Below are 23,557 nucleotides of genomic sequence, written 5' to 3'. Positions count from 1 at the left end.
TCACTCAGCTGGTAAGCGGAACTGGGGGTGGGGGGTGACAACATCTTTTGCACCGTTACAGCCTGGTGAGCTCTCCTGCTCTACCTCAAAGCTGCTCCATAGTGATCCAAACACCACTGGACCCAAATCCAGGGTCTGTCTCTTGGGCATACCGGATGTGCCCCCTACCCTTGGCTCCAAGCCAATCACCTTCTCTTTTTTGATTCAGTGTTGATTCAGCTGCAGTAGGTGTCTCCCCTCTCCACTCCCAACGTTAGGTCAGAACATGATTTTCCGGCCTTTGGCTTGGTGGGGTGGGGTGGGGTGGGGTGTGAGAAGGTAGTGCTCTGGGGGTGGGATTGTTCCTGGTGAATGTGTGGCTGGAACCCAGAGTGTGTATGTATGTCAGCTGAGACTGAGCCCTGGGATAATTGGAGAAAGGCACTAAAAGACCTCTTCCTCCCATCCATCAGATGAGACTACACCCAGGGGTGTGGCCAGAATCATCCAGACCTCTGTACAATGGGATTGTTCAACCTTTACAAGCAAACAGCTTAAAGATAGCACCTCACTGGTTGCTTGTCAAACTATGGTTTTTCCAGCAGTCATGTACAGATGTGAGAGCTGGAAGGCTGAGTGCCAAAGAACTGATGCTTTTGTTTGTGGTGTTGGTGAAGACTCTCAAGAGTCCCTTGGTCTGCAAGGAGATCAAACCAGTCAATCCTGAAGGAAATCAATCCTGAATATTCATTGGAAGGACTGATGTTGAAGCTGAAGTTCCAATACTGTAGCCATCTGATGCGAAGAGCGGACTCATTGGAAAAGATACTGATGCGGGGAAAGATTAAGGGCAGAAGTGGGTGACCCAGAATGAGATGGTTGGATGTATCACCAACTCAATGGACAGGAGTTTGAGCAGACTCAGGGAGATAGTGGACAGGGAAGTCTGACATGCTGCAGTCCGTGGGGTCGCAGAGTCAGACATGACTGAGCAACTCAACAACAGCAACATGGGCTGCTAGTGCCTCAGTTTCTACAGTGGCCCTACGGATCCTCTGCTGTCTGGACAAAGATGCCCCTGGGGCGCCATGCTGACTACTGACTTGCAAGGCCTCTGCCTTGGAGACTGGTCTGGGCACAAAACTCCTAAAACACCCCCCCATCTCTGTTTCAATTGGCCACTTTTTTTTTTTTTTTGGTCACATCAAGAGGCTTGTGGGATCTTAATTCCCCAACCAGGGATCAAACCTAGGCCCCTGGCAATGAGAGCACTGGGTCTTAACCACAGGACCACCAGAGAATTCCCTTGGCCACTTCGTTGATCTGCTCCCACTTCACCTCTCATCTGTTGCCTGCCTGTGTCCCTCTGTCCATCCCCCCAGGCTGCTGAAACAGGAGCTGGCCAATGAATCTGGAGAGGAACGCCAGGCTGGATTATGATGGCTCTGAAAGCCGCACAGTAGGGTTTTGACACCAAAAACATTTGGAGCATTTTGTGTACTAAGCACTTCAGCCAGACCATGTTACCAAGTCATCTTCACTTGCCAGGCGAATAAACACATGGAGGACTAGAGGGCTAGGACCTCAGGCCCTGACACTTCTGTGTGCAAACTCACAGCTATACAAACACAAAGCACCAACGTCAATTGAGATGAGCTCACATAGAATATATTTCACTCTTTTAAAAATAAAACTTTCAGCATAGCTAACATCCAAACTACAAAAATAAACATCTCCATATAAATAATTTATGTGGTGAGAGATGGGCGGGGATACAGAGCGCCTCCTTAGGGGTCACCAAGCAGCGGGGACCAGGTCCAGCAAAGGGTGCTAACGATCCCTCAGGCTTGGTCTGCTGGGGGCAGCAGTGTCGGGTGGGTAGGGGGGTCTGGGCTGCACCGCAGCCTGAAGTGCTGGCTTTTACTCCACCCAGACACAGGCCCAGGCCCAGAGCCGGGCATGCAAGGCTGCTCACGGCCTAGACAGTGGCGGCTTTGTGTGGATTTCAGGGAGGTCTCCGATGGCCCCATCTGGGGAGGGAATGAGGTGGCAGCAGCAGCAGGGCTCCCCAGGAGTCCGCCCTGTCTTCAGCAATGCCCCACTGCTTCCCAATGACTTCATGTGGCCTGAATGGGATCTCCATGCTTTGGCTGCTCTTTCACCCCGTGGCTGGACACAGTCCCCTAGACCCGAGGTTGCTGGGGCCATTGGCAGCTGGTGTGGCAGCAGGTGACCAAGTAGGCTCCTCAGAGGCTGGGTGGATGTAGGCACCAGGCAGTGGGGGTGGGTGGAGGGCCACAGTCATGGAGGTAGTCACTCTGGCAAAGCTCTGGGGCAGGGTGGAGGGTACCCCCCACCTAAGCCCTCCTCCCTGTGGAGCTGGGGGGCTCAGGACCTCTGTGCTCTCCTTGTACATCTGTACCACCTGGGGGGAAACAGCAGCCCCAGTGAGCCTGGGGGCTACTGGGGACTCAGCCCCCTTCAGCAACTTCCTGGTTGGGAAGCTGGGGTCTTTGGTGGCTTCAGCAGGACACAAGAGCTAACAAGGGACAGAATGTTGAGACCAGGGGCCAATCCATCACCTAAAGGCTAAGGTGGGTCTCAGGAAGAAGTTAACTGGAGGGCTGGAGGGCAGGGACATGATGTCTGGGCAAAAGCGGAGGCTGCTAACTTCAGTTGGTGGTACTTCATGGGGAAGGGGCCCTGTGAGTTGAGCCCTGTCTGCTGGCCACTGAGGGTGTTTTGTTTTGGTTCTATCCCACCCCGCCCCGTGGGCTGGGAGCAGGATGGTGTGGTCACCTCTGGTGGGGGGCCCAGGATGGACAGCAGTACCGGCAGCAGCACGAGCCCGTGGAGGAGGCCCAGGAGTGTAAGTATTGTCAGCACCACAAAGAAGTACCTGGGGGTGTTAAGAGAGGTCAGCCGGGTCAGGTCCTGTATCCAGTGCAGGCCAGCCTTGCCTCCTTGCCCTGAGCCCTCCCCTACCTTACGATGAAGTCAAAGTTGGAGCCAGCAAGCATGAGCAGACCTAGCAACGTGGAGATGGCCCCATCGGTCACTGGGGCAAATGTGCGCTCCAGGGCCCGGGCAGCCCGCAGGTTCCGGCTACCCTGAGCGGTCAGGAAGCCCTGGGGGAACAAAGTGGTCCTGGAGCTGCTCCTTGACCAACCACGGCCAGCTCATCTATGTCCCCAGGGCTCACCCATGCCTGGCCCACAGGTGGCCAGGTGAACTGAGTTCCTGGGAACTGCGCAGGACCCAAGCACAAGTCCATGTAGGTAACCCTGTATAGATGAGTGAGATGTGTTGTGTGCTTCGCCGCTCAGTTGTGTCTGACTCTTTGGGACTCCATGGACTGTAGTCCACCAGGCTCCTCTGTACATGGGGATTCTCCAGGTAAGAATATTGGAGTGGGTTGCCATGCCTTCCTCCAGGGGATCTTCCCAACCCAGGGATGGAACCCAGGTCTCCCACATTGCAGGGAGATTCTTTACCAGCTGAGCCACAAGGGAAGCCCAACCTGTTCTAGACATCTCTGTCTCATTCATCTAGTTCAGCTGGTGAATCCTCCTGCAATGCAGGAGACCCAGTTTGATTCCTGGGTTGGGAAGTTCCCCTGGAGAACTGAAGCCACTCCAGTATTCTGGCCTGGAGAATGCTATGGATTGTATAGTCCATGGGGTGGCAAAGAGTTGGACATGACTGAGTGACTTTCACTTTCTTTCAGACTAGGTTGGCCACCTATACCCTGTCCCATGTTTTTGTAAATAAAGTTTTGTTGAAACCCGGCCACACCCATGCAGCATCTATCATCTATGGCTGCTCTTGTGCTACACTGGTAGAAAGACCATATGGCCTGACAAGCCTAAAATATTACTATCTGATTCTTTTCAGAAAAAGTTTGCTGATGCCTGGTCTAGAAGGATGGATACTTCTCAGGGTGGCATTTCAGAGGCTTTCTGATTCTTTCTCGGTATTTTTCTGCATGGTGACTTTTTTGTCCCCCAAGGAGTATGTTGTTCTTATAATCAGAAAAATAATAAGGATTTTATGGGGGAAGAATGAAGGAAGCTGTTTGTGGGGTCTGGCCAGGTTTGTGTTGGAGCTCCCAACGGGTCCACTGCCCCCACCCCACTGCCATCCCTCTTCTGCTGGAGAACACGAAGCTGTGGGAGAGGCCAGCCCACCTGTGTTCTGCATCTTTGTGCTGGAAGGATCTCGCCTTATGCGTACTGTCATCTAGCTACCACCCCATCTCCCTGATTCACAGTAAATCCATCCAAAATAACTGTCAGTTCTCATTTTCTCATCTGCCATTCTGTCCTCATCCCATTCTGGTCAGGCCTTTGTCTCTCCTCTCTGCTGAAATGGCTATTTATTTACTTGTTTATTGTTTATCTCTACACTCTGGAAGGTAAAGTGTGTCTGTATTGCTCTCATCTCCCCAGTACTGAGCACATACTATTTGTTGAAAACGCAATCAGCTGGCCCACCCCCTCCTAGTGCCTGTGCTCACCAGAGCCACGTGGACGGTGAACTCGACACCGATGCCTATGGAGGCCACAAGAATCACCACCGGGATGGCACTCAGCTTGATGCCCAGGAAACCCATGATGCCAAAGAGCTCCACAGTCATCATCGCCAGGACCAGTACCTGGGGAAGGCAGGGCTCACCCAGGGCTCCTGGGCAGGGCAGGTGGGGGAGCTATGGGTCCCTCTAGCCCCACTCCTGCAAGACTCACTATGAGCGCAGCCGTCCAGGGGTTGAGCAGCAGCAGGGCACAGACGAGGAAAGTACACAGCAGCAGGATGCAGACCGCCAGCAGGAAGCAGCGCCGCAGGCTCAGGTACTGCTCCCAGAAGAGGAAGGGGGAGCCGCTGGGGTAGGCATGCACCCCGGCCTGGCCGGCCTCGGCACACGCTGCCCGGGCCCCCTCGATGGCCTCCACGAAGTCTGCAGTCTTCTGGAGGCCGCGCAGGAGGAAGGGGAACTGGGCAAACTCCAAGGGCTGGGCCGCCGGGACTGTGGAGGGAGGGGTCGGAGGGAGAGGGAGGGGCGGCTGGTGAGCTCTGGCAGCAGTGGGCAGGGCTTCAGGGGAGGGCCTGGGTGGGCTTGGGCCCAGGCAGTTCGGGCTCCCCCAGAACTCACTGCGAAGATTCTCCCCCGTGGTATCGTACTTGTCATGCAGCCACTCAGGAGGTGGGGGATAGAAGTTGGCCTGTGAGGCTGCCAGACCCAGGGGGTCACTGCTCACCCACACGGTCAGCCCCATGTAGAAGAGCTCGGGTGGGATCAGCCCTTCCTTGTCCACCAGCTTCTTGGTGGTCAGCTGCAGAGGCAGAGGGGGTTAAGGCTGGGCCCATGGGTCCTGGAGCCCCTCTGTGCTCCCCTGCCCTCCAGTCCTCTTCCAACCTGGCTGAAATCTAGAGGCTCCTGGGCATCCCCGGTCTGGACAAGCAGCTTGTATGCCAGGGCCCCATCCTCAGAGCCATTGCGGTATGAGTGGCGGGTGATGCGCCCAGAAGCCCAGTCCTGGTCAAACGCAGCCTGGATTCCTGGCAGAGGACGGGGAAGGAGTCCAATTGGCCTGTGGGCTCTGGGGGCTCCTGCCGGCCGCACCCTCCCTGCCCGCCTCCTCGCCTCTCACCCTGTAGCCAGCTGCGGTAGTAGTGCAGCCAGGTGCGGGGTGCCTGGGTGGCCGGTGGGGGCAGCACGGCCTTGAGGGAACTGAAGCGCTGGTGCAGATCAAAGAGGGCGCGTTGGGAGTGGGCGTAGTCAAAGCCACCCTGTGTCACCAGAGCCACCTCGTACAGAGAGAAGTACCTGAGCTGGGCGCTCAGGAAGGCATGCTCCTTGGTGCCACGCGGCACCACATCAGTCAGGGCCAGACCGTCCTGCACCAAGGTCGCTCCATAGAGGCTCAGGCCCAGGAGAGCCCCAAAAAGTGCCAGTACTACAGCCTGTGGGGAAAGGTGACTAAGCTGGAGGCCCAGAGACATCTAAGAAGTCTGTGCCGTGTCCCGCCTCGAGCTGCCCGGGCCTGGAGGCTTACCTTGGTGGGGGACTGGAGCAACAAGGGTGCAAACTGAGAGCGGGCGAAATGGGCAAGATTCCAGCGGGCACAGGGCAGGGACTTGCAGGCTGCCTTCTGCCCTGTCCCCTCCTCCTGCCCTAGAAGGTCCCGTGTGGACCCTCCTGGGCTGAAGAGCTCAGAGCCCAAAGGGTCAGAAGGTGGCGGCACCAGGTGAGCTTGGGGAGGCAAGATGGTGACCACATGTTGGCTGCTGGCTTCACAGTGGGCAAAGGCTTGAACCGTGGCAGTCAGGTGGGCAACGCCCACTGGTACCGTCCCGTTCCCCAGCTCCTGGGGCAGAATCTGAATCACCCGAGCAGAGCAGGGGCTGGAAGAGGCAGAGAGGGGGCGGGGGTCTGGAAATGGTGCCAAGGGGACAGGACGGGATGGGGCTCAGGAGGGACGGCCCGGTGGGACAGGGGTACCTAGAGAAGCAGCAGAGCACATCCAGGCGCCGGCAGTGGCGCCGCTGCAGGTCCAGGCTGAGGACCGCTGGGAAGACAAGCATCACGGCTGCAAAGTTGCAGCCCACCACTATGGCTGCCTGCGGGGTGGACAGGAGGGGCACAAAACCTGGATGAAGCCCACTAGGCTCCATGCCCACCCGAGCCTGGGCCCCATGGGTGAGGCCTCACCTGCAAGGAGAAGGCCCGAAGTGCAGGGATGGGGACTAGGGCGGCCATGAAGAAGGCGACCATATTGTTGACGGATGTGAGTGTGACACCGGTGCCTGTGCGCCGCAGACACTCCCCCGTGCGCTCCTGCCAGGACAAGGCCGAGTGGGGGGCGGGGCAGGAGCCACACAGCAGCTGTTTATGGCCCTGTTCTAAGCGCTCGAATTCCCGATCCTCACCACAACCCTTACCACACAAACACTACGGTCACCCCTGTTCACAGGTGAGGAAGAGAGGCACAGAGAGGCTTATTACCAGCCCCAAGTCACTTAAACCGAGAGGCTCTGAGGCCCTTAGCAGCACGGCCTGGGATGAACCCAGGCAGGAGGACGAGGCCTCACCTGGAGAGGGGTGCCAGGTGGAGCCTCTGTGAAGGCGTGTGCCAGCAGGAATATGTCGTCCACGCCGATGCCCAGTGCCAAGAAAGGCAGCACCTGGAGGGGCATGGGGCAGGCAGTTGGAGGATCTGAGCAGCCCAGGCTGTGAGCCCCAAGTCTGCCTGCAGACCTGGCCTACCTGGGTAGTGGCAGCGTTGAAGGCGATGCCCAACAGGGCACAGAGCCCCAGGCCCGAGGCCACTGCCAGGGCCACCAGCAGCACACCAGCGAGGCCCACTGCACCCTGGGACTGAGCACAGTCCCACCGCAGCATCGTCACACAGGCATAGGCTAGCTGTAGGGAGAGAGGGCAGTCTGGGATGGGGGCTCCCAGGTGGGGCTGGTGGTAGGGGGCAAGGCGCCAAGAGGACCCACCATGAGCAGGTAGCCCCCCGCCACGCGAGCAGCGCTGACTTCAGAGAAGGCGTGCAGGATGTCATCCAGGGTGGTAGAGGAGAAGGCGTGAATCTGCTGGGATGCGTTCTCGGGCAGGGCCTCCTGGGCCAGCTGGAGAGACAGGGTGGTGTGAGGTGCAGGAGGAAGCAGCAGCCTCGGGCGATGCGCTCGTTGGCTCCACACTGACCTGCACAAAGCGTCGCTGCCAGGCCTGAAGGACCGTGCCGGCCTGCTCCTCGCTCCAGCCGATGTCATGCGTCTGGTAGTCACCTCGGAAGTGCTCGTAGAGCTGGCGGGGGCTCATTAGCAGGAAGGTGCTCTGCAGGGCCTCTGCCCTGGCGGTGGTGTAGGAGAAGCAGGAGTCAGGGCTGGTCTCAATGACCAGGAGGGCATGTGCAAGGGGCGTTTGCCAGAGCTGCCTGGTATCAGGGTGTGGCTCCCCATGCCTGGGGCGTCCCCTTGGCAACTCCCGGGAGGGCGGTCCTACCTCAGCAGCTGTCCTTGGGGGTCTCTGGCCATGCCTCCCAGCAGCAGCTCCTCCTGCCAGTGCATAAACTTGTGGGAGAAGCCATGGCAGCCCCCACTCAACTCCTGAGCCACGTTGGGAGCCTGGAGCGGGTGGAGAGAAGCTCGTTACTCCAGGCCCTACTTGTGGGTAACCAGGTATCTCTGGGTGGGCACCTCCAGGAACCATGCTTGCCACGGAGCTCTGTGGGCCTGGGGTGTATATACTGTTGTGCTGAGCCTCTTGCCTGCCCTGTAAGCGAACAGCTAGAGTCTGGCAGGGAGGAGGCCACAAGAGGGAGCAGAGGCCTAGAAACAGGCTGCAGGGAGGAGCTGGCTGAACTTCGGTGGTTTTGGGAAAAGGTCCACATTCACAGGGCCACACAGACACTCAGGAAACCAGGTATGACACCCATGCTTATCTAATTTGTCTTGTCTCTCTGTACACGTGTGTTTTGATGAAGTCCAGCCTTTCTGGGCTTAGAAAAAGCCAAAGGGATTCATATGCTACTTGGGTCCTTAGGAGAGCTAAATGGGAATGGAAAACTCTAGGTGTTGAGTGCAGTGTGGAGAGGGTAACAGTGTCCAGGAAATATAGGGCAGAGCATAGAGCAGTCTGCTGTCTCCAGGAACAGGGGAACACGAGGGGAAAGGGAAGGAAATAACCTTTCCCTAGCAGACCTGGCTGGAACCCACCTGCTTGCTGTGATGGTTAGGGGCACTAGGTGGGCAGTGGAGGTCGTCAGGGTGCAGACAGGGCCGACCCACGTAGGCCTGGCCCACCTGTGCCTTGTCTAGCAGCTCCCGGAAGCCCTCAAGGGAGGCAAAGGGGCCCAGCTCCTCAAGCAGCTGCTCTGGGTCCAGGTTGGTCCACTGGATGTCTGGGCGGCCCCTGCAGGGAGAGCTTGTGGTTGGTGAGGATCAGGGATCAGTGCCCATCCTCCAGACTGCTGCCATGGGACCCATGGGGTAGCCCACCCCACTCCTAGCTGCTCATCTGTCCCTCTCTGTGGAGGCTCAGTCCAGCAGGTTGCTGCAGTGAACTCTGAATGGATGCAGGAGCTGAGATAGAACTCAAGACAGATGGTACTTAACACAAGGAGAAGACCCACAAAAGCCCCATTTCATTCCCTCCCAAACCGTCTATCCTTGGTTCTCATATATAACCATATAGGTGCCTGCCTGTAACAGGTTTTCTTTCCGGCCTGGGCAGCAGCTGAGTTGACACCTAGCTAACTCTCCCTGGCAAAGTCTCTTTCTGGGGATCTTTTCTTAAAAAACAAAACAAAACAAAAAAACTTTTGATTTTATATTGGAATACAGCCAATAACAATGTTGTGATAGTTTCAGGTGGACAGCAAAGGGACTCAGCCATACACATACATGTATCCATTCTCCTGGGGATCTTTTTTCTCCTTTGTTCAGATCTTACAGATCTTCGTGTTTTATCTAAATAAGACAGGCCTGCCTTTCCTTTGGAGGTGAAGAGAAGGGGGATGAGGAGAGAGCCCTGAGGCTGCCTGTGCTCTGACCCTGGCCTGGGTGGTAATCAGGCCCTGGTGAGCTTTTGCTCACCATCCCTCCTTTCTGTTGGGGAAGTCCTGGCAGGGGATGAAGCAGGACCCCGGAGCAGCAGCAGCGGCACTCACGGCAAGTAGGCAGAGCCCCCTTGGAGTTTGGCTCCCTCCCAGAAGCAGTCGAGGGGGGTGAGGATCACGCAGGGAAACAGCTTCTCAATCATCTGCCAGGGACATCCCAGGCCAAACATCAGTCCTGCCCCCGCAATGCCCCCTACTCCACCCCCACCACCTCCCCTACTGCAGAGAAGGCTCCACCTCTACCCTCTCTCAGTGAACAGTGCAGGAGACTCACCCGCTCAATCATTCCATTTTCAATTAGGGGAACTCCTGACTTGTAGCAGATTTTGTTCAGATCCCAGGACCTGCAATAGCCAGTGGCATGGGACGTCAGTAGAAGAGGGCGACTCCGGCTCCAGCCCTGCTGTGGCACCTCTCGCTCCCAGCTGCTCGGGGGCTCAGCCAGACTCACTTTCCATAGAGGGATACTTGCACTTTACTGGCGGTGAGGGCTGCCTGGAGGTGGAGGTCAAGTGCCTCGGGCGTGAGGACGTTCTCCCCCTCCTGGCGCGGGGTCTGTATCAACATCTGGGAGGTATACGCAGCCTCCTCCCCCAGCTTCTCCTTGGTGTATTCCAGTTCCTGGCTCACCCGGCTGCCCACTGCCAGAGCAGAGAGAGAAAGCTGGGGGGCAAGAGCCTCGGTGGATCCAAGCTCCAGGGAGTGTGGGACCCCAACTCCAGAGGCTTCCCAGAACAAGTGGGAAAAACTTCTCCTTGATGGCCACGCTGAGGCCCCAGGTTCCTGGCCCTCGTTTCAGAATCTGGAGTGGAGAGGCCCAGCTGTGTGGCTCTTTGGGACTCTTGTGAGACCTAAGGTTTCAGCATGAACCCGGCTGGCTGTGTTTGGAGTAAATAAACGTGAGAGATCCACAGGAGCGGGGCCAGGGTGGGGCTTTGGTGTCCCGCTAAGGGGGCCCCCACTCAGTCTGTCTCTGTTCTGGCGGGGAGGACAACGAGGGAGGCTGCTGTTGGAGGGTCTCCTGAAGGAACAGGTCTAGTGCTGGGGCTGGTTCCTATTTCAGGTTGTCCCGGACAGTGGTTTATATCCATACACCTTTCTGCAAACTGCTCTGTAAAGAGGGTGGGTGGCTGGGTGAATGTCTGCCAATAATGGCTCTGTAGTGGCACAGGTGAGGGGGAGGGTCACATGGCCTTTCAGGGTGACGCTGCCAGCATACTGCTTCCTCTCAGGAAACAGCTCCAGGACCCTGGCAGAGGTGGCATCAAAGTGGGCTGGGGGAAGATCCCGTTCACCAGTTTCTCAGTCCAGACACTGAGGAATCCCAGGACCAGGTCTGCCTTCATCTTCTTAATCAAGTCCTGCATTACCCTGGCTGCGGAGGCCAGCTCTGTACCAGAGGTCTGGGGAGGCGGGGAGGTTTGCGGGATGCTATGACCTGACTGTGGTTTGGGGGAGGCAAGGGCTAAGGCCAAACCACCCCGGGGGCTTTGTGGACTTGGCCTGGTCTTAGGCCCAGTTCTGCTTTCCCCCATCTGGGGCCTCTTCCTGTAGGTCACTGCCATCCCTGGGCCCACTGGACTGCTTCTCCAAGACTCTAGTCCCACTTGGGATCATCATACCCCCCCCCCCCATCTCTTTCAAACCCGCATAATCCCCTCACTCATGAAAGCCCCAAACCCTTGGTCGTGTTCATCACAGATGCACTCCTTTGCTCATCCCCTCTCCCAGTCACATTCCTGACCCTCCCCGCTCATGAACAGCCTCACACAGCCATCCTTCCTTCTCTGCTGTCAATTCCACATACTTCTTTTCTTCCTTTCCTGACTCCCCACTTCTGCAGACCTGTACCGCAGTGTTTATTTCACTGGGCTTAGGCCAGAGATGCCACAAGGAGGGACAGGAGCGGAGGGCAGAGATAAGCTCCCCATAGTAAGGGAGTTTGCTGGGGGGGCTGAGGTTTGGGAGAAAGAAGCAACAAGACAGAGCTAATGAGAAAGCAAGAGAAAGGGACAGGCATAATTTAAAACAGTATCAAAGGACTTCCCTGGTGGTCCAGTGGTTAAGAATCTGCCTTCCAGTACAAGGGGCATGGGTTCAGTCCCTGATCCGGGAATTAATAAAACCCCACATGCCTTGAGGCAACTAAGCAAGCACATTTGCCTCAATGGAAGATCCTATATACTGCAATGAAGATTCCGAGTCCTGCAACTAAGAACCGACACAGCCAAATAAATAAATGTTAGAAATAATAAAATACAGCATCAAAGAGAATAAGGAGTCCTCAGAGAAAATGAGGAAGAGAAAGCTATGTTTTGGCTGACAGTGATGGTGACGGTTACAAGGAAGATGAATGGGGTGTACTGGGCAGGCCAGAAGAGACAGCAGGTGTCGGGGAGCACAAAGGCTTCCGAACAGACCCGGCTTTGGGTCTTGGCTCTGATGCTTGGGGTACTTAGTCTCTCTGATCTGCAATTTCCTCATCTGAGAAATGGGACAATGCCCACCTTGGTGGATTGAGAATCAATGTGATGGGATTTCCCTGGTGGTCCAGTGGTTAAGAATCTGCCTGTCAATGCAGGGCACATTGGTTTGATCCCTGCTCAAGGAAAATTCCACATGCCTCGGAGCGACTAAGCCCATGTGTCACAACTACCGAGCCCACACCCTAGAGCCCACGCTCTGCACACGAGAAGTCGCTGCAATGAGAAGCCTGTGCACCGAAACTAGAGAGTAGCCCCTGCTCCCTGCAATTACAGAAAGCCTGTGTGCAGCAACAAAGACAGAGCGCAGCCAAAAATAAATAAAGACACAGAACCAATATGAGCAAAATACTTAGGAAGTTGTCCAGTACCCAAGAGGTACAGATATGGAATTATTATTCAATAGTTGCTGGGAGAGAAATGATGTGACAGAAACATGATAAAGAACCGAAGAAAAAAGAGACTGTAAGTAAGTGGGGAGAAAGGCAGAACAGGGGAAGGATACTCAAAATCATCACATCTGTTAAAAACTTTACAAAAGGGATAATATAACTGGTTAGAGCTGGACAGAGTCCATTTTATAGGTAATCCAATAAATGCAACTTACCATCTTTCAACCATATTCAGATAGCATCACCGACTCAGTGGACATGAGTTTGAGCAAACTTCAGGAGATAGTGAAGAAACTTCAGGAGATGCTGCAGTCCATGGGGGTCACAAAGAGTCGGATATGACTGAGCACGCACGATATTGCAATATGTTTTAGGACCCACAGAAATGTTCACAATCTTTGGTCTAGAAATTTCACACGTAAGGACCTGTAAGCTTTTGTAGAGACTCAGGCTGTCTCTGTATGAAATGGGAGCCATGCGAGGTTTTAAGCAGAGAAGTTGACATGACCTGGCTTTTTCATCACTTAATATATTCCAGAGCTGAGCTGTGAATGATGAACAGGAGTTGGCCAGGGTAAGAAGCCAGGGAAAGGGGTTCTGGACCAAGTGTGTGCAGGTAACTGTCAGTCAGGGGCTCAGCACTGCTGGGCTCCTAAGAGTGAGGGAGAGACAAAGCTGGGTAAGCAACCTAGAGTGTGCTGCTGCTGCTGCTAAGTCGCTTCAGTCATGTCTGACTCTGTGCGACCCCATAGACGGCAGCCCACCAGGCTCCCCCGTCCCTGGGATTCTCCAGGCAAGAACACTGGAGAGGGTTGCCATTTCCTTCTCCAGTGCATGAAAGGAAAAGTGAAAGTGAAGTCGCTCAGTCATGTCTGACTCTTAGCGACCCCATGGACTGCAGCCTTCCAGGCTCCTCTGTCCATGGGATTTTCCAGGCGAGAATACTGGAGTGGGTTGCCATTGCCTTCTGCTAGGGGGCTTGAACTTGATTCTGGAGACTCCCTGGAAGCCAGTAGAGAGTGGTGGAAGGACTCTGTGGGCATGTGCATGCTAAGCCACTTCAGTTGTGTCTGACTCTTTGTGACCCCATGGACTGTAGCCCACCAGGCTACTTTGTTCATGGGATTCTCCAGGCAAGATACTGGAGTGGGTTGCCATTCTCTCTCGAAGGGATCTTTCCGACCCAGGGATTGAATCCGGGTTTCCGGTATTGCGGGCAGATTCTATACGGGGTCACCGTAGCACTAAGCACCAAGTACTAAGGGCAGCACTAAGCAGAGACTGACTGACTTGGTCAGATTTAGACGCACCACAGGAGGGCGGTGTGGAGGCAGATTTAAAGGTGAGGGGAAAGGGCAGTCCCTTAACAGACCTAGATTTCCTGGGCCATCCCCAGAAAGGCCTAGTGATTCAGGGCAGTTGGGCCCCTCCCCAGCCTTATAAGCTGAAATTTGATGAGTCTAAGAAGTCAATCACTTATAATTCCAGTGTCTTTGCCAAGTGAAGGATTTAGACATAGGATGCTATATAGTTCTTGCCAAAATAACCAAATGGGAAGTCTGTGGGGGTGAGTGGTGGGAAGGGGTGGGTAGTAAAATTTTCCTCACTTTCAAAAAAGGTGTGCAAGACAGGCATGACTTCCCTTTTCTACCATGGCAGCAGCCACCTTGGGAGAAAGTGTGATAAACCTGAGGGCAAAAGCCCAACATACAGAAGAAGGCAGAGGAGAAAGACAGAAAGAACCTTTTGCTGATGTCCTTAGGTTGCTGAATTATCCCTGGTGGAACTTCTCTACGCTCTACTGCTAGACTTCGAGGAGGGAAATAATAAATCAATTCTCCTCCTTTCTCCCTCTTTCCCTTTCTCTCTCCTTAATGTGGCTAAACGCATTCTAAATGATACAGTAAGGAGTGTACTGCCAGACCTTAGCTAGAGCGACTGCTACAAGGGTGGAAAGAAGGGATCTCTTATGAGAGAGGCTGAGAAGGAAGAATTTTAATTGTTTAGTAACCAATTAACTGAGTAAGAGGAACTGAGACTGACTCTCAAGGTTTCAGCCTTGGGAATCTGAGTGAATTGTGGTTCCACCAATTGATACATGGTTGTCACCTGCCTTCTAGACAGAAGGGCTGTATGTTCCTTATCTTCAGGGACAGCTCCAATTTCAAACCATTTCTATCACTGTTCCTGAAAGTACTAGTTGCTCTCTACGTTGTGATTTTTCTTTGCTTTCTTGTTATTATTTTTTTGGCTAGACCACCCGGTTTGCAAGATCTTAGTTCCCTTACCAAGGACTGAACAGGGCCCTCGGCAGTGAAAGCACAGAGTCCTAACCACTGGACCACCAGGGAATTTCCTGGGATTTTTATTTTAGAGAATTTATCTCTGAGTCCTTCACCTAAAATTTAACACTGACTAGGAACGAGAAGTCACATTCCAATCTCACCATGGCAAAGCTGGAGAGTCCAGAAATCTCAGAGCTAATGCCATGCTTCTCTCTTTGCTTTCTGTATTAGCCAAACAGGAAAGGAATGGAGAATACCCTTCAGTCCTCATTGCCGAGGGTGTTGGCTGGAAGAAGCCTCAGAGAAAAGTCCAGGTCAGGATCACTGCTTTCAACTCACCTCCAGCCCCAATAGAGAGCAGAATGATGTTCCAAAACAAAGGAAAAAGACCTAGGAATTGATTCCTGCCCTTTTATATGACCCTCCCACAAAGATCACCAAAAACCCAGTGAGATCAAGCCTGGCCTGTGCTGGAATGCAGGAGAGGGGATGAGGAAACATGGAGGTTGAAGCAGTGTTTAGACTGGGAAGATCTGGGAAATGGAGAAGCAAGAAGGGGTGGGAGACAGCCTCTATTGTGGCAGGAAATCCAAGAGTCATTTGGGACCACCCAGGCAGCAGTGGTGTGGGTGGGGGTAAGTGTCTGTTCGTGTATGCACATGTTTGTCCTGGGGCTGGGGGCAGGCAGGCAGGCACAGAGAAACATCTGCTCTGGACCCCAGGGCTGGCCTGGAGTGTGTATAGATGTGAGAGTCTGCAGAGGGTGGGGGGTAGGGTAGGATGAGGTGTGGGATCCTAACAGGCAGACAGGCTCCAAGAAACATCTGCTCTGGATCCTCAGAAGTGCCAGCATTTAAAATAACTTAGGGGTGTGAGAGTCTAACCTGGCTCTGCCTTTGGGTGTGGGCCATGGCTGGGGGAGGTTCAGGGGAGCCCACAAATGCAAATTTCCCAGGAAAGAACAGAGAGGAGTTTGACTCTGTTAAAGGGTTATCGTACCAGGCCCCAGGAAAGGAGAGTTATGTCGAAACCATTAATAAGAAATCATTTAAATCTAATGCTTCCCTTAGGAAGTGAAGATCTGGTTCCATTTGACTCCGCTGTTGCCTCAAAGTGCAGATTCTGTGACACTTTTCCACTAAACGCTTGCAGGGGGCCTCGGTGTATGGGACCTCTCCCTAGAGGCCTGCCAGATGATTTATCAGTTCTCCCAGCCTTCTAGTTCTAACACTTCTATTTCTCCTATTCAGATGTGATCTCTCCCTGTCTTCTCTTATATGACACAATTGTTTTCTGCTTTGTATTATATTGTATATTACATCACAGCATATATTTTACTTTCCTTGCTACTTAAAGATGGGTCTTGTTTTAGTTGCCTTGCAAACACTGCAGCGCAGTCAATACATATAAAAGATTGCCAATAAATGCTAAATAAACACACATACACTCACAGGCTCCATATGTCTGTTCACCGGGCTCCACCATCTGCAGATGTCCGTTTACGGGTGTGAGAGGAGCAGTGCTCCCAGATGCCCAGGCTCTGGCAGGCAGGTGCCCCCTCCACCCAGAGCAAAGCCCACTAGAACTCAATAGCCAGCTTCTCACCCTATTCCTGTCTTGGGCTTACCACATCCAACCAACTACAGCCAGTGCCCACAACTCACCTTCCACCCAGAGCTGTTCTAGGTCTGTCTCAATGATGGCCACGCGGAGACCCAGTGCTAGGGCCCCAAAGGCCAACAGTCCCAGGAAGAGCACTTTGCCACAGTGTCTCTGGATCCCGCAGCCCAAAGAGAAGAGCAGGCCCTGGAAGTAAGCACGGAGCCAGAGCGGAGCCTTCAGGCTCCCAGCTAGGATCTGGGATAGAAAGAGAAGGGTCAGCCAGGCATTACTGCAACCACCCATGAAACCTTTCCCTTTTCTCTTTATTCCATCCTCTGCCAAGCTCTGGCTTCTTGGTTTCTGGATGCAAAACAGGGAGGACGTACACAGACACAGGCCCAAACTTGGAAAAAATTTAACTCCATTCCCTGCCTCCCACCCAATACACACTTGAAGAAGGCATAGATTCGTTTTCTGAGATAGGATACGCACACACACGGGTTCTCAGGTAGACAGAGGTCGACATAGACACCCTCTCTCTCACCGGCCAGATGCTGAGGATATACACACACACACACACACACACACACACACACACACACACAGAGTTTTTCCACACACCACACACACACACACACACACACACACACACACACACAGAGTTTTCCCCAAGATTTAGAGACGTTACACTTTGCAGACCCGGTTCCTTCTTCCGCCTTCCCCTCCACTCACCTGGGGTGTTGCAGGTCGAGCTGGGGGTGTGTAGCCCGGGGGCAGCTCCCCGAGAGGTGGCGGCCGAGCCATGCTGGCGGGTATGGGGGGGCATGGGAGCCCCCAACCTGCGTTATCTGGGAGCCCCCATAGACTGGCCTGGTCCGGTGTACCGCTGAGCTACGCGTCGGAATTCAGCGGGGCCGCTAAGACGCGGGTACGGGTATGCAGTGGTGTCCGCGAGCGTGAGGAGTGCGGCAGTGCGGCTCGGGGCGCAGAGCCGGAGCCGAAGTGGGTCCCGCGTGTAGGAACTAGCCGGGAACGGGAACCGCAGTGCCGAGGAAGCTTCTGCAGTCCCAGAAAAAGGGAGCGGGCTTGGGCTACGCCCTCCCATTGGCTGAGTCTCCCGCAAATTACCCGGAGCCTAGCGGCCGGATCTGCTGCTAGGCAACGGCGCCGCGGGGGGGCGGGGCAGGAGACCACCCAGGCAGGGCCACCCTTTGCCTTGCTTCCCCGCCCGCGCGTCCGCCGGGCCTTCGGGGAGGAGGAGGGAGGGAGATCCTGGAGAGGCGAGGCGTTGGCCAAATGTAAGTCAGGAGAGATCAGTGCTAAGAGGTGTCGACCCAGCCAAGACCCAAAGACTTATTTCTACAGTTCTCTGCGTGCATTCTCTCCCCATTCAGTTCCTTCTCTCCATTGAGGCCATAGTCATCTCTCTAAAATGCAAATCTGATTACAGCTCCAAAACACAAAGCCCACGTGGAGTATAGGGCCCTGCAGGATCTAAAATCTTCTCTCCCATAGTTCCTTCACACCCACCCCGTGTTCCTTCCAGCCCTGCAGAGTTACACGGAATTTCCTAAACCCACCATGTTATGCCATGTATTTCTGCCTTTGTACATGTTGGGGCCCTTTTGCTTTGGCAGACCATCTTCAAAACTGAACTTGAGGGAACTCGCTGGCAGTCCAGTGATTAGGCCTTTGCGCTTTCACTGCCAAAGTAACGGGGTTCAGTCCCTAGTGGGGGAACAGGCTCGAGTGGTGTGGCCAACCTCCAAAACCAAAAACCAAAACAAAAAAACCCTGAAACTGAGATGTTAACCATGTCCCTTTGAAGCCTTTCTTGATTCACACCACCCTCCTAACAGAAAGCACATCTTTCTTTGTGCTCCTTGTAACACTTAATTTATATATTATTGCATTTGATACAATTTATGTACTTGAAAGTCTGCCTGCCTCACTAGAAATAAGTGGGTGTTCAATAATTGTTGAATGAGTCATTTGAGAGTTGCAGAAACTAGTCTTGGAAATGACTTGGAAACAGAAAATAGTCCCTTTATTAAACTTTCATCAACTATCTGGCCTCTGAGCATGCTGTTTCTGCAGGTTCCGGACTGACTAACCCTGAATGGCAGAGGAGGGTAAAATCAATATACCAGCATGTAAAGTTTGAGAAAGATAAAAAGAATCTCCAATAAATGCATTACTGTAACACAACTACTATTATCTCTGGCCAATATCTTGGTCAATTCTTCCAATTTGTTTATGATTACATCATAAACATTTCATATTACTACATAATCTCTGTATCAATCATTTGGAAAATGTCCTTAGGACAGATTCCCAGAAGTGTGTTGGGTCAAAAAGTATGAACATTTTTATGGCTCTTGCTACATATTGCCAAACTGCTTCTTGAAAACTTGAGTCAACTAACACAATCTCCCGGGAGATCTCTCCTCAGTTCTGGGGAAGGGGGAATTTTAGGCCGAGGGGGTGAACACCTAGTGGGTGCTCATCCAGCAAAATGCCTTGGAGGAACTAATACATGTGTGATGCTGTTGGCCAGGTAGTGACTGCATGGTAAAAACAGCATATGTGCATAGCACTTTGTTCCTCCCTGTCATAGAGAAGAGGGTCCTGTTATAGATAAAGAAAGTGTACCCTAGGGAACTTCCCTGGTGGTCCAGTGGCTCAGTGCTCCCAATGCAGGGGTCCAGGTTCCATCCCTGGTCAGGGAACTAGATTCCACATACTGCAACTAAGAGTTCACATGCTGCGACTAAATACCAGTGCAGCCAAAAAAATGCCCCCCGCCCCAAACCAAAGAACTTTTTAAAGCATACCCTCAGCAATTCTCTGGAAATAGAAATAGCCTCTAAACTAGATTGTATGGGCTCTTAGATTGTTTTTGCAGTTCCAGCAAAAGATGGGTATGGCTGGGTGTCATCAGGACTAGAAGTAGAGAGGATTTGCTGTAAGTAGTTCTTGAGACTTCCTTCTTGCTAGATTTGCAGACATAAAGTCCATGGAGAAATAGATGTATAGTCATCTGGGCCTTGGGACTCTGTTTCCACAGCAGGCCCACCACTGCTAACAGTGGTAAAGTCCAGCACATCCGTGGATGCTTTAATGGCAGGGCCTGTCTCCTGAGAAAATTTCTTGCTTTGTAAAGTCCAAAGACAGGGTGAGAGGAATTGGTCTGCAGTTCCAACAGTTTCAACTAGGGCCCTCTGGCTGCTTTGAGCTCCAAAGTGACCTTTCTTCTCCCCAACAAAGTGAGTTCCTAAGTATTGCTGAGCTCAGCCAGTGGTTGTCTAAAGCCACAGAACCGGGAGGGAAGAAGCTCCTCTTTTCTCTCTATAAGCAGCTTGCTTCAACTATGGAATAGCCTGGTTCACAGTCACTTCCACTGGACCTGGGTATGTGTCTTTGGCCCAAACCCGAGAAATTCTCCAAAGACAAACAAAAGAGAAAAGGAATCCTTCATCACCACCAAGGAGTAAATCTAATTACTGGTTTATGGGACAAACATTCCTTAAGGTCTCTTATGGATCCACCCTTTTCTAAGCTCTGAGGTTGTAGGGTACCTGATTTTTAAAAGTTCATAGCCTAAGAGGGTTAACCCCTGTGGTCTCTGTGCTTAACCCTCTTAGGCTATGAACTTTTAAAAATCAGGTACCCTACAACCTCAGAGCTTAGAAAAGGGTGGATCCATAAGAGACCTTAAGGAATGTGAGCTAGAATACTCAGGGAAATTTCCAGAAGTGAGAGGAACTAGATGGGAGAAGTGGGAGGGTGACAGAATCTAAAAGGACATGGTTCAAGGCCTGGATCTTTCATTTACCGGCTATGAGATCTTGGGCAGATAACATAGTGTGACATTTCCCTAAGGTTTAAAGGAGATAATCTATGTAGGCTAGGAGCAGTGCCAGGAAAGGTGAGGCGAAACACACAAAGTTATACTGTTAGGGAAAGTGGTCAGCCTGGCTTCAGGGTAGGGTCCATGAGGGCGGACGAGGTCAAGCTTTCTTTCCCTGCCATTCTCCAAGCTACTCACTCTCCACACTTTGGCTTTGGGCTGGCTTCTGTTATCTGGGCCAAAGTCAATAACCCTGAGATGTGGGGGAGAGAAGCAAAGGCCCTAGCAGCCCCCCACTGCCACCCACGAGGTTTAGGGACCTCGTCTGTATGCCCCTTCCCTCTAGGCAGATTTATGCCAATAAGTCCTGCCAAGTCTCTAGTGCTAGAGGATGCAACCAGAGATCAGAGAATGGCCTTTTACCCTGGTGGTGAGGTAAGGAGAGAGGATTAAGAATCAAAGTAGAGGTACTTTCCTGGTGGTTCAGTAGCTAAGACTTTGTGTCCCCAGTGCAGGGGGCCTGGGTTTGATCCCTGGTCGGGAAACTAGATCCCATATGCCACAACTAAGACCCGGTGCAGCCAAAAAAAAAGAAACAATCAGAGTAGAATTTCCCTGTTTATCCATGGCAGAAAAGCCCCTGATGGAAGCCTTCTGGGTGGTGGCAGATGGCTCAGGTTGAGGACAGGGCATCCTGACCTCTAGTAGAATGTGTTCTCCTGCTTAGCCTCTTTCCCTGTCAGCTCCATCAGAACTGAGCTTTCTAGACCTTCTGTCTGGGTGGTCCTTCCCACAGCCCTCTCCCCTTTCCTCAGACACATTTAACTATTTAGAAAGCAGTATACCAAGACCTGGCTTATGTATTAATACTTCCTTAGGGGGAGGGATGCTTGTGGATTAAAAAAAAAAAGTATACTCTTTGCAATTCTCTGGAAACAGAAACAGCTTCTAAACTAGGCTGTGCAGACCCCTAGATCACTCTTGGGGGGTCCAGCTAAAGAGAGTTTTCCCCACACTTTCCCATGCAGATGGGAGTGGGCTAGTAAGAGTAATGTGGTGAAGTGGGAAGAAGTTCAGCTTCTGGCCTTGGCAGTCAGTCCCTTTATAGGCTCAGGGAGCTCCTGCTAGCAAGTAGGGGAAAGGTGTTACTGGGGGTGGGGGTGGGGGTTCTTGGAGCAGTAGCCATCAAATTGTGTCTGATCTGGCAAGCTGTTTCTCAACACCTCCTCAGAGACCTCCTTGATTTGCCATTAAAGGCTCCCTGCCTCTCTTCTTCACTCCCCTCATGCAGCACCACTCAGAGAGGCAGGGCAGAGCCTGTCAATCTTTTGCCTGCCTAGCTTTCTGTCCCATGAAGAGGTAGCTGGCCAGTGGACATTCAGTTGCTCATTCTATTTCAAACCTCTGGAGATGTTGCCAAAAGAAAACAAAAACTGTCCTGCCTTCTGGCAGACAGAGTGAACAGAAGAGAAATCAAAGCATCTTGGGCACCCAGCCAGTTTTGGAGTTGGTGGAGACAATAGCAGCAGTGTCCCAAGCTGGGGGCTGCGCCCAGCTGGGACTCAAACTCAGCAAAGGCCTTCCCCTGGGGAAGGCTCCCTTCTTTCAGCTCCCTTCTTTCCTTGGAGCAGGAGCAAGGGAAGGCAGAAGAGAGGCCTTTTCCTTTAGCCAAGGGCTCGATGGGGAAGATCAGAAAGGAGAGTGGGAAGGTTCTGGGACAGTATAACCAATCCTTTCCCTTCCCTGACCCCACCCTTCCTCCAAACCCACCCACCTCTAGCCCCTTTCTGAGGTCAAGGAGCCATCTCTGCACCTGGACCCCAAGCATCATAAAGCTCTGAGAGGGGATAAAACCTGAGATTACAAGGGCCCTTAAAAGTCACCCAGTTCAACTTTTCCATTTTGCAGGTGTGTAAACTTAGGGGCAGTGACCCGTCCAAAGCCAGACTACATTCCAGAGCGCAGGTCTTCTATCCAGGCCAGGACTGTCTCCAGCACCATCGCTGCCCCACACATTTAATTTCGGCTCCAAACAGGATCATCTTGGGCACCACCACAGCTCTTTATTTCTACCTCCCCACAGTCCTCTTGGTTTCAACCACTCTGCTGGGCCATTTCAGCTTCTCTCTGATGAGGGCAGACTTTCAGGAACCTTGTCCTGACCAGTGGGGAGAATGTGGAGCTCTAGAGCAACCCAGAGGGCTGGTGGAGGTGGAGCTCCCCCAGAGGAGGAATGCTCAGTTACTCTCTCTGAGTTAGTCCAATGAGAGCAACTAAGGTTCAGGCAGGATCACTCAAATGAACTTGAGAGACTTCAGATTTTTGAAGCAATGTAGAAACCAGTATTTCAAATCATTCTTTATAATTACTGCCACCCACAGTGAATACATCAAGAGAAACCTTTACTTTGATAATTCTAGGAGGTCAAATCTCACCCCAGGAACCACTTTCATCTTCCAGCAAACACCTGCAGGTGGTAAAAGTGGTGTAGGGAGAGGCAGGAGTGGAGTAGAGTATCTGGGAGTGGGGGTGGTGAAGACAAGGTGGATGGGGTTCCAGAAGAGCTGTGAGAACCGAAGTCTCATTTCTCAATTACCTGAAGCAGCAGAGTCTATATAATTAGGATATAAAGGAGTGCAGCTGGAGAAGAATCAGTAAGAATTTCAAATGATGATCTGGGTTCCTGGCTCTTCCTTTCCCAGTTGGGCAGACCTCCCTAAGAAGAGGTGAGAAGGGGTCTGGCTTCTCTCAGCCCACAGCTTTATTGTCCTTGCTTCCACGAAAACCTGTGGGGATAGCATTGTTGGCTAGGCAGGGGCTGCCTCCTGCTTGCTTTAAGGGTCTCCAGGGTATAACAGTTGGGCTGGATGCCTCCCAGGCACTGGGAGGATGGGAAGTAAATGGCAGGGGTGGGAGGGTGAGGCTGGGGTGGCATGGTGGCAGGGGCCAGGAACCTGTGTGGGTAGGTATGGGAGCAGAGTAGTTAAGTCTGGGGCTGAGGCTGCCCACACTGGCAGCTGCAGGAGGCGCATCACATGCAGAGGTGGCAATGGTAGCAACCAGGCCCACAGATCTAGAAAGCCTGATTAGGGTTGGGGGCTGATGGACCCTTAAGTCCTTTCAGGTGGGAGATGCTTTTAAGGGCTAGGCTGGGCCAGCCAGTTGGAAAGTAGCCCTCCTGGGAGCTTCACCACTGGACAGCTGCTGCCCCTGCCTGATAACCTTGGTGTATAAGAGCCAGGCCACGTGTCCTATCTTGTCCCACACGCTGGCTCTTGACAGTTTTTCCAACAGGAACATACACTGTATTCTCGGAGCCCAACTACTCCATAAGTCTCCAGAA

The 23,557-nt window shown here is 52.9% G+C and overlaps 1 protein-coding gene across 6 annotated transcripts; it reads right to left on the bottom strand.

The window, feature by feature from the left end:
* Positions 1-1,631: 1,631 nt before the first annotated feature.
* Positions 1,632-19,825, bottom strand: PTCH2 (patched 2). Of its 6 annotated transcripts, none has more exons than XM_044945086.2 (22): positions 17,097-19,817; positions 16,427-16,619; positions 10,075-10,243; positions 9,877-9,946; positions 9,654-9,745; positions 8,701-8,896; positions 7,988-8,109; positions 7,688-7,835; positions 7,480-7,611; positions 7,244-7,399; positions 7,069-7,161; positions 6,689-6,814; positions 6,479-6,597; positions 6,033-6,381; positions 5,628-5,961; positions 5,393-5,535; positions 5,129-5,309; positions 4,722-5,002; positions 4,496-4,633; positions 2,965-3,107; positions 2,779-2,878; positions 1,632-2,232 (listed from the first exon to the last, which is right to left on the bottom strand). In XM_044945086.2, exons 1-22 carry the CDS (start codon positions 17,166-17,168, stop codon positions 1,951-1,953), a joined length of 3,639 nt encoding a protein of 1,212 aa, XP_044801021.2. In that variant the 5' UTR covers positions 17,169-19,817; the 3' UTR covers positions 1,632-1,950. The 6 variants fall into 6 exon arrangements, with proteins under 6 accessions (XP_044801021.2, XP_044801019.2, XP_044801020.2 ...); XM_044945084.2 differs by having other exon boundaries at positions 10,054-10,243; positions 17,097-19,816; XM_044945085.2 differs by having other exon boundaries at positions 5,628-5,940; positions 10,054-10,243; positions 17,097-19,812.
* Positions 19,826-23,557: the final 3,732 nt, after the last annotated feature.

This window comes from Bubalus bubalis, chromosome 6, assembly GCF_019923935.1.
Source record: "Bubalus bubalis isolate 160015118507 breed Murrah chromosome 6, NDDB_SH_1, whole genome shotgun sequence".
In the NCBI taxonomy this organism is placed as follows: Eukaryota; Metazoa; Chordata; class Mammalia; order Artiodactyla; family Bovidae; genus Bubalus; species Bubalus bubalis.
Note: the sequence above shows the minus strand (reverse complement) of the source record. Positions and strands in the feature narration are given on the sequence as shown.